The sequence below is a fragment of the Gorilla gorilla genome, chromosome 7 (genome assembly GCF_029281585.2).
Source record: "Gorilla gorilla gorilla isolate KB3781 chromosome 7, NHGRI_mGorGor1-v2.1_pri, whole genome shotgun sequence".
NCBI classification, from domain to species: Eukaryota; Metazoa; Chordata; class Mammalia; order Primates; family Hominidae; genus Gorilla; species Gorilla gorilla.
In genome coordinates this window covers 52752242-52768280 of record NC_073231.2, presented here as the reverse complement: position 1 = coordinate 52768280, position 16039 = coordinate 52752242, and the positions used below count along the sequence as shown (strand labels likewise).

Here is a 16039-nt window from a genome sequence, read left to right as displayed (position 1 = left end):
TCCTGTGTATCTTCAGCCAGCATACCAAGCCACTGGGTATTTAAAGTATTAGATTTTTATTGCTAAATTACCACAAGGTTAGCAGCTCAATTTTATTATTTTGTTGTTTCTGTAGGTCAGAAGTCTGGACATGGTGTGGATTGTCTGCTCAGGGTGTCACTGGGCTGAAATTAAGGTGTCAGTTGGGCTGTAGTTTCATTTGGGCTTATCTTCTCACTGCTGGTAAAATTTATTTCCCTGTGGCTGTAGGACTGAGGCCCCCATTTTCCTTTTAGTAGGCTTTAGATAGTTCTCAGCAGCTAGAGGCCACCCACAATTTCTTGCCATGAGGCAGTTCACAGCATGGCTGTTTGTTTTTGCAGGCTAGCAGGAGTGAGTAGTCTGAGTGCCTCTTCTGCAACCAGCTGGAGGAAACATCGATTTTAAAGGGCTCACTTGATTAGATCAGACCCACCTGGGCAATCTCCCTATTTTGAGGTTAACTGATTGGGACCCTAATTACATCTGCAAAATCCTTTTACAATGGTGCCCAGATTAGCATTTCAGGAGAGAAGATGTGTGTGCACCAGGGCCAAGAGTCTTGGGGGCCATCCTAGAATTCTGCCTACCATAGCCATGATTAAGGGATCCTACAATCACACTATCAGATTCTAATTAAGTTGAGAAAAAATATCTTCCACAGCATGAATTCTACCACCCATTTCCTCCTCATAAGTTTTCCAATTGATTAAACTGTCCAGTTGGATGTTTGAGTTTACAAACTCCCACAATCACAGGTGTTCTAGAGCTCTTGTAGGTCCTGGTGTATGACTTGGTAGTGCACCAAGGAGGATTAGAGAAGACAGCAGTCAACTACAGCACAGTACTGGGGTGTGAGGGAGGGAGGCCACACCAGGGACAGCAGCAGCACATTTCATGTACAAAGCAAGGGAAGAGAGATGAAGCCTTCCTCCTAGCAAGTACAGTTTTCCCCATGTGATTTTATGACTTTTGACATGTCATTTAATGACACCTGACAAACCAATATTTATGAGGTTGTGTTTCAGTTTAAAAAAATGACAAACTTTTGGACAAATAGGACAGTTTCCTATCCTACAGCTCTCTGATGAGGAAATTGGAAACAGAAATACCATTAATTGTTCTTTCTACAAGAGTGTGTCAATTGTATAATGGAAAATTTGTGATCCTACATAAAACCATTTCTATTACTTCAGAGTACGAAGAATTTGCAAAGAGACGTAGGCAGAATGTGGTGTTGGGACTTTAATTTACTTACCTGCAGACTGTTCCCATTCCATCATAACTTTATTTAAATCATGGTTATGCTCTTAATTAACAATTTAATTGGTTGGTGCTTTCTCAATCCAGTTCTCTAGGGGCATGGTTTTCTGTTTAACTTTCTTGTTTTAATTCTTCCGCAAAACCATAAAATTTAATTAGGAAAGTAACCAGCTTTGTAACAGCAGTTCTATGTCTAATTAACTATGCTTTGACCGTCTCTTCTCAGATTCCGTTCAACATGCACATGCATTTTGCATTTGTTCATGTTTCAGAGAAGACATTGTGAATTTATAGCCTATGCATGTAGTCCAATTACTTTCCACTTTCCCTAAGATGCTTGGTTACAGCTAGTGAAATCAGGAAAATTAACAATGATTCATATATGAATCTGAGAGCCAAAGGCCAAGATGTAGGTTGTTAGTTCACTGTGTGTGTGGGTTTTCTCCTCCTGCAGAATAGATTACCACAAACTTAGCAGCTTAAAACAATACCTATTTATCATCTCACAGTTCTGCAGGTCAGAAGTCCCGACATGGCTGGCTAGATTCTCTCTTCAGGTATCAATGGGCTAAAATCAAGCTGTTAAAACAGCCCTTATGAGAATTACAAGTCAGGCTTTAGGCAGAATTATAGTTGGGCATTGACCGGGGTGTGCTGGTGTACTTCTACCCAAGTTCCTGCAGCTGCTAACTAACTGAGATCCACATTGTGGGGAGCACGGACCACCTGCTCCCCACATTGTTCCTATAGATGGAATCTCTGGCACTGGACCTTTCTGCCCAAGAATTGCTTAAAGTGTTTTTCAGATCTTGAATTCCAGCAGAATAGCTGACACCAACCAGTCTGAAGACCTCCACCAATAAACCAACTCAGCAAAGAAGTGTAGGAAATGCAGTTTTTTCATCTTCTTGTCCCATCACTCCTCACTTCTCAATCAATCTGTGATCCCAACTCCTGTTCAGCCCATCACCTGTTCAGACCCCAACCCAACCTCCTTGGGGAGCCAGATTTGAGGTTTCCTCCCATCTCCTTGTTTGGCTGCCCTACAATTATCAAACCATTTATCTGCTGCAACTCTTGTTGTTTCAGTATATTGGTCTGTTACTGCACAATGGGCAATCAAACCTAGTGGTCCTATAACAGTGTCCGCTGGGCTGCCTCCTCCAGGCTTATGTGGCAGAATCCAGTTCTTTGTGGTTGGAGGACTGATGTCTCAATTTCCTTGCTGCCTATCAGCTGAAATCCATTCTCACTTCCTAGGGGCCATTGGAATTCCTTAGCTCATGACTCTCATGGATAGTTCACAACTTAGCAGTTTGTGAACTGCTATCTTGAGACCAGCAGAAGCACTTCTCTGACCTCTTCTGTGAACAGCTAGAGGAAACTTTTTGCTTTTAAAGTGCTCATCTGATTAGGTCAGGTCTGCCCTATGTCATTTCCCTTCTGCCATATAATGTAGCATCATCAAAGGAATGGCTGTCCCATCATATTCACAGGCCCCTCCTCATCCTCAGGGGAGTGATTATTCAGGGCATGTACACCAGAGGGGATAGAAATCTTGGGGCTATCTTAGAATTCTGTCTATCACAGTGTGATTTAGGGAAGGAAGGCAACTAAAGGTCTTCTGGCAAACCCTCCTTCTTCCCTTCTAGAGGCAATGCACAGGGAATGCAAAGAAGCTGTTAGCAATGCCCATAATTCTGTCCCATTAGCTCCACAGGCTGGAAGATGACACACGGTCATATTCTTTTTTCTCTGCAGGCTGCCTTCTCTGCCTGGCCAGAACTGCTGCTTTCCATAGTACAAATGGTTTGCTTGGTTGAAATCATTCGAATTTAAAATTACATCAAGGTAATGCAATGCTTTTAGATAGAAATTTATCGAAACTCAATATCTCCAACTTCAATCCAATAAAACTACTTCTTTAGTGAAAGGAAATGAAGAAATGTACAAAAAAATTTAACAGAGCAGGTCTGAAAAATACTATCTTTAGAAAGGCCTGCTTGTAAAATTGGCCTTGGCTGGCATTTGGAAAGTTGGATATCAGGAGGGTTACCACCACCCTACCTAATGAGAGTGATTCAATATGCTTAGAATGTGCAAATAATATAGTTCATGCTGAACACCTACTTTTCTTCTGGGAGTCTGGAATTTGGGTATGTGCTAGGCAGAGGGTATCTACATAACTTTACCCCAATAAAAACCCCAGGCATTGAGTCTTTAATGAATTTCCCTGGTAGACAACACTGCATGTTTGTTGTCACAAGTTGTTACTGATGGAATTGAGCACATCCTGTGTGACTCTATTGGGAGAGGCCTCTTAGAAGCTTGTGCCTCATTTCTCCTGGACTTCACCCAATACTCCTTTACCCTTTGCTGATTTTGCTTTGTATCCTTTTGCTGTGACCGATCATAGCTGTGAGTAGGACTATATGCTGAGTTTGGTGAGTCCTTATGCAACCCATTGAATGGGGGCATGGTCTTGGTGACCCCTGACTCTAGAGTTAAAGTAAATGATAATGATAATGATCACATTCTGAGTCTAGGCTCCACTGCCCTGCAAACTTGGCTTCAATCCTCTCCATTGTGAGGAATATCAGAATAAACTGACTAGAGGCAAGAGGCAGGCCTCATTTGGGTCCTAGAGGGCTTGACACCGACTAGATCCATGTTCCAATCCCATACTGTGGCTTGGGCAAGTTACTTAACTCTGTCTTTCTTCTTCTGTAAAACAGCAATAACAATAGACTTACTTCATAGGATTGTTAAAATGAGGTAATTTGTAGAAGCATGTAGCATTGTGGCTGAGAGGAGCTGGATGTGACTCTGTGTGGAGTGTAGAGCACAGTTGATATCCTAATATTAAGCTTCTTTCTTCCCTTCACTCTGCTCCCTTCTTTCTCACCAGATCCTTTCCCTCCATTCTCTGAGTTGTCCCCTAAGCTCCTTTACATCCAAACCATTTCCTCCCCCAGGTGGTCACCTTTCTTTGAGAACTAAATGAAAACAATCTGCAGGAATGATTTTCTTTAAATGCTTACCAAAAAGGGCCCAATGTAAATGTGTGGTCATCAGTGCCAGCAGCCCTATTTACAGTCTAGAGCTTTGATTCCATCTATGATGATTTCTGAGAGTTTATAAGTAACCCCTACAGTCCTCACAGATGTAATTTTATTGCTTTTGATAATGGTAAGTGATTATCACAAATATAACAGTGCAAGTTCATTACTTTATAAGGCCTAACATGTAAATAGATTCACGAATGGTAGAAACATCCTTTGAGAAATATTTTGCTCCAATATTTTGTTCAGAATATCTGTTCCCTAAAACACTGGACTTCAAAATGAAAAGTGGCTATTTTTCTGGTGGTATATGAAAACACAATTTCAGTGGAGATGGAAACTTCCACTCAAAACTTGCTTTGCTTCTTTGCAATTAATAAGTTCCTGGTGGACTATTCAGAAAGTGTTCAGCTACAATTGCTGAAAAGGATGTCGTGGGGTGAAGAGGTTAACGATAGCCTCCTAGAAGCAGATTCCTGCGAGAAGAAAAGGAGGTTTAGGAAATGCCCAGTGACCATGGTCTCTCTGGTATTGCATAAAACAACCACAATTTGGGGATGGGTTCTTGCATCCTCACCCTGGGCCCTTGTAATGAGACACCATGCTTGAACCCAATACTATTTGTGTAGGGGCTGGGAATGAGGAGAAGACAGGGAACCAATAAACTCAATGTTCAAGACATCATTTGCAAATAAATTCGATATTTGAAGGGGAACATGCCAAAGAGAAAAATCAAACCATAAATAAAAGAAAAAAAGTTTGTTAATTACAAATATCTCCAGAAGCCACAATGTCTCCTTCCTCCCTCATTCCCTAACACTCCTTCAGGTAGGACTGTACTTCAGTCATGGAGGAAAAAACATTTTTCTGTTTCATATTAAAGATTAATGAGGCCTGTTTGGTAATCTGCTTTGCTGTCCATTAAAATGAAGCCTAAACCACCACATAGTTTTTGGGCTTGCTTGTATTTTGGTAGGCATGGAAAAGAACCAATCACACCACACTTCTCATTGTAACTTTTCGGTAAAAACTAACACTCAATTATATGCACTGACGGAGTTAGAGAAATGCTCTAACTCTAAAATCCATAAAGTTTATCAAAGATTGAATAATCAGAGCCTTCAACCTTTGCCAAGAAAATTCTCTTATCAGACCCACTGAAACATAGCAAAACTAATTAACTTGAATTTCTGGCTTTAATTTTTCCTCAACTCACTTCTGCTTAAAGTTTTAATTAAGAGGAAAGTGCCTAGATGATCAGTAGGAAGATTCAAGAAGGAAAAGAGAAGCTCTAGAAAACAGGAAACTGAATTCATTCTTTCATTAAGGAAAAATAACAAAACCATGTATTGAACTTCTAGGACATTCCAGACACTAACTAGAAATACAGCAATGAACAAAAAATAGATAAACTCTCTCATGAAATTTACATTCTACCTTGGAGATGGGTAGTAAATATATAATGTGTCAGATAGAAAATTTTCTTTTTTTTTTTTTTCTTGAGACAGGGTTTCGCTCTTTTGCCCAGGCTAGAGAGCAGTGGCGACAGAGCAAGACCCTGTCTCAAAAAAAGAGATACTAGACCTCACTGCAACTTCCCAGGTTTAACTGACGCTCCCATCTCAGGCTCTCTAGTAGCTGGGACTACAGGCATGTGACACCACACCTGGTTAAATTTTTATATTTTTTTGTAGAGATGGGGTTTCACCATGTTGCCCAGGCTGGCCTTGAACTCCTGGGCTCAAGTGATCTGCCTGCCTTAGTCTCCCAAAGTGCTGAGACTACAGGCATGAGCCACTGCACACAGCCAGAAAATTTTTGAGTAGCCTTAAATATCCTTTAAAAGCTCTTTCGGCTGGGTGCGGTGGCTCATGCCTGTAATGCCAGCACTTTGAGAGGCTGAGGTGGGTGGATCATGAGGTCAGGAGTTCGAGACCAGCCTGGCCAGCATAGTGAAACCCCGTCTCTACTAAGAGGCAGGAGAATTGCTTGAACCCGGGAGGTGGAGGCTGCAGTGAGCCAAGATCGCACCACTGCACCTCAGCTTGGACAACAGAGTGAGACTTTGTCTCAAATAAAATAAAATAAAATAAAATAAAACAAAATAAAATAAAATAAAATAAAAGCTCTTTCAAGTTATCTCCTTAGCCTTTACTTTCTTGGCTAATAAATTCCAATTATTCAACTCCAGTCAGCAAATCCCTGTAAACACTCCACAAGCACAATTCCACCATAAGTGTGTAGATGCTCTATTACCTTAAGTTGATAGGATATTTTCTTCAGTGCATATGCTTCCTCTTCAGTTTTGGGAATAAATCTTATCACTTTATCACTACAAGATAAGAAAAGAAAGATGATAATTACTTTTCGAAAATAAAGATATTAGTCATCTCTTTCTTACCTCTTAAAAAACTGTCTCTGCATTTAAGAAGAAAAACAGTGAAACTTTTCACTGGCCCAGTAAGTATTTTATCCAATTTATTCTCTGATTGCATTGTTCTTTTCTTCTTGTCTTAAAGCTATTTGGTGTTTCATCAGCTTTTGAAGATTACAAACTCACATTTAATGTTATAAATGCAGAAAAAGGCCAAAAACACAAGAAGAGTGGCAACGAGGGACAGGAACTTTCATGAGCTGCTCAGAGCAGATACCAAGAAGGAAAATTTCTGATGACAGAAGAAAGAAAAGTCATTCTTTTTTTAAACATAATGCTGAAAAGGAATGTGACTTTCAGTGAGAGGATGTGAAATCCACACACTAGGGAAAGCTTCTGGTTTGAATTCTTCCCACATGGAGAACAGTAAGGAGAAGCCCATCTCTACGGGGCATCTCATTTCTCTGGTACAGAGCTTCCCACCTGGCTTGTGGGGCCAAACAAGAGGGCTGTCAGCGTTAGACACTGATGGCTGTAAATTTTTTAGTGATACAAATTAAAAATCAATGTTTACAACTGTTACCAAAACACCAGGGGTTTGGTCTAGGTCCTGCTGCTTTCTGCACATAAAGCAATCACTGAGAAGATGATTATTACCAAGAAAGAAGGCTTTAATCAGGTGCTGCAGCCAGGGAGATGGGAGCTCAGTCTCAAATCCATCTCCCTGATGGACAAAAACTACAGGTGTGTATAGCAGGGAAGAAATGTAACAATGTGTACAAAGCAGAAACTAGGGAGGAGCAAGAAAGCAATCATAATGAATGAGGGGTCTTGCATCTCACTGTCAGGATGTGATCTGGTGAGTTTCAGTTCTTTGATACTTTTTGATAGGCCTGAAGGTCACTTTCTGAGGAAGGAACTCAGATAAAACAAATATAAGTTTCAATCTTTAAGACCAGAAGAATCCACCTGTGTTTATCAAAAAAAATCTCTATAGGACTACTGGGTCAGTTTCACAACCACAAATGTTTTACCACAGTTGAAATTATATTTGAACACGATATAAGGTTCTTTCTGTAAAGGTCCTGAATTACCTAAGATGACTTAAGGCGTTGCTGTGTCTGTCAGAAAGTTTCTCTTTGGGGGCCTTGTCTCCCAGGTGTGCCAGAAAAGTAGTGTATCAATTTTTAGGTGTGTCATGATGACGACAGGTTGGGAAGCACAGCTCTAGCACATAATAATCACAACTATTCAATGTCTTTTGCATAGAGTAGATGCTTATTAAATATTAATGGATTGGCATAAAGGAGATTGCTGAGAGTAATTGGCTTCCAGATGAAATATAAAGGAAAAACTAAGTAAATAAAGCACAGTAGGAATTAATATTTTTCATAACTCTCTATGGCATTTTACAATGATTAAAGATAAGGTAGAATATTATTAATAGAATATAAAGCAGAAAACAAAAACTCTACTATCTCACCTACAACTTGTCTCTCCAACCCCAAAGGTGCACCAGGAATAAGAATGGAATTTGCATGATTTTCTGTCATTTTACTTCTTAGACGATGATATGATTTGGATTGTGTCCCCACCCAAATCTCATGTCAAATTGGAGGAGGGGCTTGGTGGAAGGTGATTGGTTCATGGGGACATATTTTCCCCTTGTTGTTCTCGTGATAGTGAGTGATTTCTCACAAGATATGATGGTTTAAAAGTGTATGTCACCTCCTTCTTTGCTCCCTCTTTCTCCTGCCAGCATGTGGAGGTCCCTGCTTCCCCTTCTGCTATGATTGTAAGTTTCCTGAGGCCTGCCAGGCATGCGTTCTGTTAAGCCTGTGGAACTGTGAGTTGATTAAATCTATTTTCTTCATAAATTACCCAGTCTCAGGTATTTCTTTATAGTGGTGTGAGAGTGGGCTAATACAGATGGATAGCAGTTTCCAAGATGAAGTAAGGCTAATATGGAGGGCATCAGATCCCTAGAGATACTTCTGGACTTGCTGGGCAATGATTTTTTAGGGCTTTGTGTTTATTTCCAATCATGATAGCTTTATTATTTCAAATGATCCTGTAATAGCTCCTTTAGGCCTATGAATAAAAAGGCCCTTGGCTTGCTGATAATAAATTACTGTGTTTTATGGACTGCTACTCTAACAGAACTTTACAGCTTTGATTTCCTCAAAATCATACAAACCACCTCTCAGTATCAATGTCACAAAGTTCATATTTCTGGAAAGAATAAAAGAAAGTACCGGGAAAAAATTATCAGGTCACTGTAAAACAAATCTAAATATAACCTTTGGAATTTAAATGTAACCACATCTCTTCTCTTTTCTGATATACATTTCTCTGACCTGTGTTTTTCCTGGATTCATCATACTCTGGCCTTTCTCATCTGACCCAATACAATTCTTGGCAGAGAAAGCAAGCTCGGCTGGATGATATGGCTGTTTTTGATGGATGGATCACTTGACAGCTTGCTGAAAAACACCTCCATCTGGGGCCTTGTCAGCTCCTCAAGAGTGCAAGAAAAGCAATCTGTAGCTGTTTTACAGCCATGAGAATAACTTTTTTTTTTTTTAAAGATGGATAATTCAACCTGGCAATCAGTTCCTCTTCTGCAAATAAGTACAGGATACAAAGAAACTACCCTTGGGATTATTTAACCCTGAAAGTGATTGCTCAAATCCAGTTTTCTCATTTTTGTTACAAAAAGTTCACTTCATCCCAGCCTTTAGAAATTCTCAGGTGTGACTTTAGAAATGAATTTATTACTGTTTGATAACTTATCAAAGGACAGAGAATAAGGAAGGCAATGTAGAAAGACCCATGAAATGTCATAATCTTTTGTGAACCAGTAAATTATATTGATGGAATGACGGGTAACCAAAGCCCAACAAGAACTCTTTACTCAGCATGTGAAAACCACATGACCCCCAAATGCCCTGTTTGTTTCACCAAACAAAAAGCTTACTCTCCCTAAATCTGATAGCTAGTGTTTTTTGAAGTGGTGAGTAATTTGGTGCTAGAAACAGGGAAGTTTCAGGTAGTCTACTGGAACTTAGAAAAACTAACCATGCAAAACTATCAGAGGAGGTGAGCTTAGAGGCTTTTCCTTATAACTTATCAGGTTTTTTTTTTTTATTTTTATTTTTTAACTGTTAGGTGGTAACATCAACTTAAGACCCTTTGGCTACCCTTTGGGGTTAAGATGAGGGAATCAAAGAATTGAATATGGGTTGAGGTTAGAAAGACTACTGGGCAAACAGCTGCTCGTATGCACACATATTTCTAACTTAGCCTATATAAAGTTGTCCAAAGAAAGACAGCATAAGCATTTTTAATTTTAGCTTAAGGATGTCTTATAGAGGAAGCAGGACATCCCAGATTAGTCTCCCAGGAATTACTAACACTTATTAATCCATGATATGCTTACATTTTGTTCCTTTGCCCTACAAGACAAATGAGGTTATGTAGCTATAAAGCCCACATTGAGTTTGGTTGTGAGTTTGACTAATAATCCTGCTGTACAGTACCAACCACATGAATAAGACAATAGTAAATAAATGTAATCAGTTCAAAAAGTATTACCGAATGCCTTCTGAGCATGTATGCACCTACAGAAAATTCAGAAAGGGAACACGATCTCCAACTCTATATTATGTCTGGGTCTCAGTTTCTTCACTGGAGGAGTGAGGGATGATCTCCCAGCTGCCTTCCAACATGGTGAAAACCCATCTCTACTAAAAATACAAAAATTAGCTGGGCGTGGTGGCATGTGCCTGTAGTCCCAGCTACTTAGGAGGCTGAGGCAGGAGAATGGCTTGAACCTGGGAGGTGGAGATTGCAGTGAGCCGAGATTGAGCCACTGCACTCCAGCCTGGGCGACAGAGCGAGACTCCGTCTTACAAAAAAAAAAAAAAGTTCTAAGACTGTGTTGCCTGGGTTTGACACCTCCCATATTGATTGCCATTCTTCTGTGCCTTGACTGTGCAGCAGCTAAGGAAGAGTATCTCTGTCCTCCAGGCAACCCGAAAGTCCTGTTGAAAGACAGAGATGCGAAGCTTCAGATGTTTCCTTGTGGCTCCTGGCATGACCTTTCACAACTGATTCCATTAGGAAATCCTAAACTTCTTTGTACGTTACAGAATTTATGAACCTACACTTGTAAAAATTAAAATATTACAGAGCATATGAAATGATAAAGTTCTCTTCCAACTCCAAGCCTTCTATCTTCCCTTTGTAGCCACTGTTAACAGTTTCTTGGGTATCACTCTGAACTCTTTTCTGCATTAATACACATACACGCAGTGTTTGTTTTACAGCATTCATTAACACTAATTTGCTTTTATCTTTTACTTCATATGTTGGTTTTAAAATATAGTAAGTTCTTGATTAACATCAATGATAAGTTCTTGGAAATTGTGACTTTACGTGAAACAGTGTATAACAAAACCGATTTTACCATAAACTAACTGATAGAAGCAAGTTAAGTTCCTATGGGCATATTTCTGGTCATGAAAAAATCACCAGGCCGTGTGCAGTGGCTCATGCCTGTAATACCAGCACTTTGGGAGGCCGAGGCAGGTGGATCACAAGATCAAGAGATTGAGACAATCCTGGCCAACATGGCAAAACCCCATCTCTACTAAAAATACAAAAATTATCTGGGTGTGGTGACACATGCCTGTGGTCCCAGCTACTCTGGAGGCTAAGGCAGGAGAATCGCTTGAACCTGGCAGGCAGAAGTTGCAGTGAGCCGAGATCATGCCACTGCACTCCAGCCTGACGACAGAGTGAGACTCCATCTCGAAACAAACCAACAAAAAAAAAACCCCAAAAAACAAACAAAAAAATCACCAAATTTCTAAATAAAGACCCATAGCTGGGTGTGGTGACTCATACCTGCAATTCCAGGACTTGGGAGGCTGAGGTAGGAGAATAGCTTGAGGCCAGAAGTTTGAGACCAACCTGGACAACATAGTGAGACCCTGTCTCCGCAAAAATAAGTAAATAAATAAAAAAATAGCTGGGCATTGTGGCACATACATATAGTCCCAGCTACCTGGGAGGCTGAGGCAGGAGGATCACTCAGGCTAAGGAGCTGGAGGCTGCAGTGAGCTATGATCAAGGCATTTTGTCCAGCCTGGGTGACAAAATGAGACCCTGTCTCAAAAAAAAAAAAAAAAAAAAGACCCAAAGTACTTCTAATATTAAACATTGAAATAAATGTGAACGATATATACATTTAAGAAAAATTAATAAAGACAAGTAAGATTATGTACTCAATTTCTGGTGAATCTGTGAGGGATAGTGGTTGTTGTAGTGGTGGGTTAAATCAAGGAATAGATGTTTGCAAAGCTAAAATATGAACACCTCTTCCCAACATGCAGTTCAAACAAACAATAACAAATATAGTGGGTTTGCTGAGGGCTTTTGTACTGCATGATTTATTGTCATGCCTTTGTATGATTTTGCCTATGAGTTTTTATTTTACAATACTTTCTATTCGTTCCTGGCTGGGCGTGGTGGCTCACACCTGTAATCCCAGTACTTTGGGAGGCCAAGGCAGGTGGATCACGAGGTCAGGAGATCGAGACCATCTTGGCTAACACTGTGAAACTCTGTCTCTACTAAAAATACAAAAATTAGCTGGGCGTAGTGGCAGACGTCTATAGCACCAGCTACTCGGGAGGCTGAGGCAGGAGAATGGTGTGAACCTGGGAGGCAGAACTTGTAGTGAGCCGAGATTGCACCACCGCACTCCAGTCTGGGTGACAGAGTGAGAATCTGTCTCAATTAAAATAATAATAATAATAATAATAATAATAATTTGTGTTCATTCCTTAATTCATTTTCCAACCCACTTATTCTAGTTCAGGGTCATGAGTGGCCGGAGCTTGTCCCTGCAGCTCAGGACACAAAGTGGAAACTGACTCTGGATAGGATGCCATCCATTGCAGGGTGCACTCACACACCCATGCTCACTCAGCCTGGGACCACGTAGACATGCTGATGAACCTAACAGGTGCAGCTTTGGGATGTGGGGGGAAACTGAGTACCTAAAGAAAACCCACACAGACATGGGGAGAACAGGCCAACTCCTCACAGACAGTGGCCCTGGTGGGAATTGATTTTTTTTTTATTGTCAAAGTTATAGCAAAATGATGTTGAATGAAAAACAATGTTATTCTAGGACCTGCTGTACCACCTTTTAAAGAAATGGCTGGATTTTATATGCTAATGAGAGGTGACAGTGTGCTGGCAGCCCTTGCTCCCTCTCGGTGCCTCCTCCGCCTCAGCACCCACTCTGGCCATGCTTGAGGAGCCCTTCAGCCCGCTGCTGCTCTGTGGAAGCCACTCTTTGGGCTGGCCGAGGCCGGAGCTGGCTCCCTCTGCTTGAGGGGATGTGTGGAGGGAGAGGCACGGGCAGGAACCAGGGCTGCACATGGTGCTAGTGGGCCAGTGCGAGTTCCGGGTGGCCGCAGGCTCGGCGGCCCTGCACTTTGAGCAGCCAGCTGGCGCTGCCAGCCCAGGGCAGTGAGAGGCTTACCACCTGGGCCAGCAGCTGCGGAGGGTGCACCGGGTCCCCCAGCAGTGCCGGCCCACTGGTGCCATGCTTGAATTCTTGCCAGGCCTCAGCTGCCTCCCCGAGGGGCAGGGCTTGGGACCTGCAGCCCGCCATGACTGAGCCCCACTCCCCTACTCCTGCGTGGCCCAAGCCTCCCCAACATGCGCGGCCCCCTGCTCCACAGCGCCTGGTCCCATCGACGACCCAAGGGCTGAGGAGTGCGGGCGCATGGTGCAGAACTGGCGGGCAGCTCCGCCCACGGCCCCGGCGTGGGATCTACTAGGCAAAGCCAGCTGGGCTCCTGAGTTGGGTGGGGACTTGGAGAACTTTTATGTCTAGCTGGAGGATTGCATATGCGCCAATCAGCACTCTGTGTCTACCTCTGGGTTTTTGGATGCACCAATCAGCACTCTGTATCTAGCTAATCTGGTGGGGACTTGGAGGACTTTTATGTCTAGCTAGAGGATTGTAAATGCACCAATCAGCACTCTGTGTCTAGCTCAAGGATTGTAAACGCACCAATCAGCACCGTGTGTCTAGCTCAAGATTTGTAAATGCACCAATCAGTGCTCTGTGTCTAGCTAATCTAGTGGGGACTTAGAGAACTTTTGTGTCTAGCTCAAGGTTCATAAATGCACCAATCAGCACCGTCAAAATGGACCAATCAGCTCTCTGTAAAATGGACCAATCAGCTCTCTGTAAAATGGACCAATCAGCAGGATGTGGGCGGGGCCAGATAAGGGAATAAAAACAGGCTGCGAGCCAACAGTGGCAACCCACTAGGGTTCTCTTCCACCATGTCTAAGCTTTGTTCTTTTGCTGTTTGCAATAACACTTGCTGGTGCTCACTCTTTGGGTCTCCACTGCCTTTATGAGCTGTAACACTCACTGCGAAGGTCTGCAGCTTCACTCCTGTGGCCAGCGAGTCCATGAACCCACTGGGAGGAATGAACAACTCCAGACGCGCCGCCTTAAGAGCTGTAACACTCACCGCGAAGGTCTGCAGCTTTACTCCTGAAGCCAGCGAAACCACGAACCCATCAGAAGGAAGAACCTCTGAACATGTCCGAACATCAGAAGGAACAACTCCAGACACACCACCTTTAAGAACTGTAACACTCTCTGTGAGGGTCCGTGGCTTCATTCTTGAAGTCAGTGAGACCAAGAACCCACCAATTCTGGACACATTAATATTTTATTTCAGAGTTTTATAACTATATTCATAAGGAAGCATTTTTTTTAAACTTTTTGTAAACCTTTAAAAAATGATGCTGTGTGTGTGTGTTTTCTCAGAGACAGTCTTGCTCTGTCATGCAGGCTGGAGTGCAGTGGCATGATCACAGCTCACTGTAACCTCGAACTTGTGAGCTCAAGTGATCCTCCTACCTCAGCCTTCCAAGTAGCTGAGACTACAGGTGAGCGCTACCCTGCCCAGCTAATTAAAAACTTTTTTTAAAGAAATGGGGTCTTACTATGTTGCCCAGGCTACTCTCAAACTCCTGGACTCAATAGATCCTCCCACCTCAGCCTCCTGAGTAGCTGGGACTACAGGTGTGTGCCACCAGGCCCAGCTAATTAAAAAAAATTTTTTTGTAGAGATGGGATCTCAATATGTTGCCCAGGCTACTCTCGAACTCCTGGACTCAAGTAATCCTCCTACCTTGGCTTCCCAAAGTGCTGGGCTTATAGGTATGAGCCACTGTACCAAGCCTCATGTTTTAATATGTGTTGTTCTCATTGATGTTCAGATCTAATAGTTGACAATTGAGTTTTTAGTTGTTCTTTACTAAAGAGCTATTTTGAAGAATGTTAAAAAATATATCAAGCACTGAGATGTATTTTGGGTGGGAAGAATTATTTTTGTTACTGTTTTATTATTTTGAAGTAAGAGAAGGCCCATATGATATCTACTTTGTAGACTTCATTGCACTGGTATTTATGACCTAATATGTATTCAAGTTCTAGAAATAGTGCACAGATATTTGAAAAGAGTATCTTTCGTATGTAAAAAGGTCTATATATACCTATTAAGCATATTGATTATATGATTTTCATTTTCTCTGTCCTTATTTTTCTGCTGAATTTGACAATTTGAGCCAATTTTACTCAATATACGTACTATAATTTTGGATTTGTCAATTTACTTTTGAATATAAAAACTTTTGATTCATATATTTTGATGTGTGTAACTGTATATAAGCTCAAGACTACTACATCTTCTGGACAGAATAAAACTTTTACTCCTATAAAGTTTCCTTAGAAAAACTCTTGTTTTATTTTATGCTCTTTATCCTAAATTCCATTTTTTCCCCATAGGATTGCCACTCCTGCTTTCTTTTTGTTTGCCTGGCATTTTTAACTGGAAATTTCACTTATTCACATTAATTGTAATACATAACATATGTGACTTTATTCTTATAATTTTTAGTTTTTGTTTGTTGTAGGTTCTTATTGCCCTTTTCTTCCTCTTTCTTGGATTAATCAATTTTCTGGGCCGGGCGCGTTGGCTCACGTCTGTAATCCCAGCACTTTGGGAGGCCAAGGCAGGTGGATCAGGAGGTCAGGAGATCGAGACCATCATGGCTAACATGGTGAAACCCCGTCTCTATTAAAAATACAAAAAATTAGCCGGGCGTGGTGGCGGGCGCCTGTAGTCCCAGCTACTCGGGAGGCTGAGGCAGGAGAATGGCGAGAACCCGGGAGGCAGAGCTTGCAGTGAGCAGAGATCGCGCCATTGCACTCCAGCCT

At 41.7% G+C, this 16039-nt stretch overlaps 1 protein-coding gene and 1 pseudogene across 1 annotated transcript in view; both read right to left on the bottom strand.

Moving 5' to 3' along the window:
- The window catches only part of LOC134759087 (ATP synthase subunit a-like), a 31055-nt pseudogene extending 29757 nt beyond the window's left edge, over positions 1-1298 (bottom strand).
- CPA6 (carboxypeptidase A6) overlaps positions 1-16039 on the bottom strand; it is a 320694-nt gene that overhangs the window by 192362 nt on the left and 112293 nt on the right. Inside the window, exon 2 of the mRNA XM_004047127.5 lies at positions 6600-6675. Within this exon, the coding sequence (XP_004047175.2) occupies positions 6600-6675 (76 nt within the window). The remainder of the gene's footprint in view (positions 1-6599; positions 6676-16039) is intronic.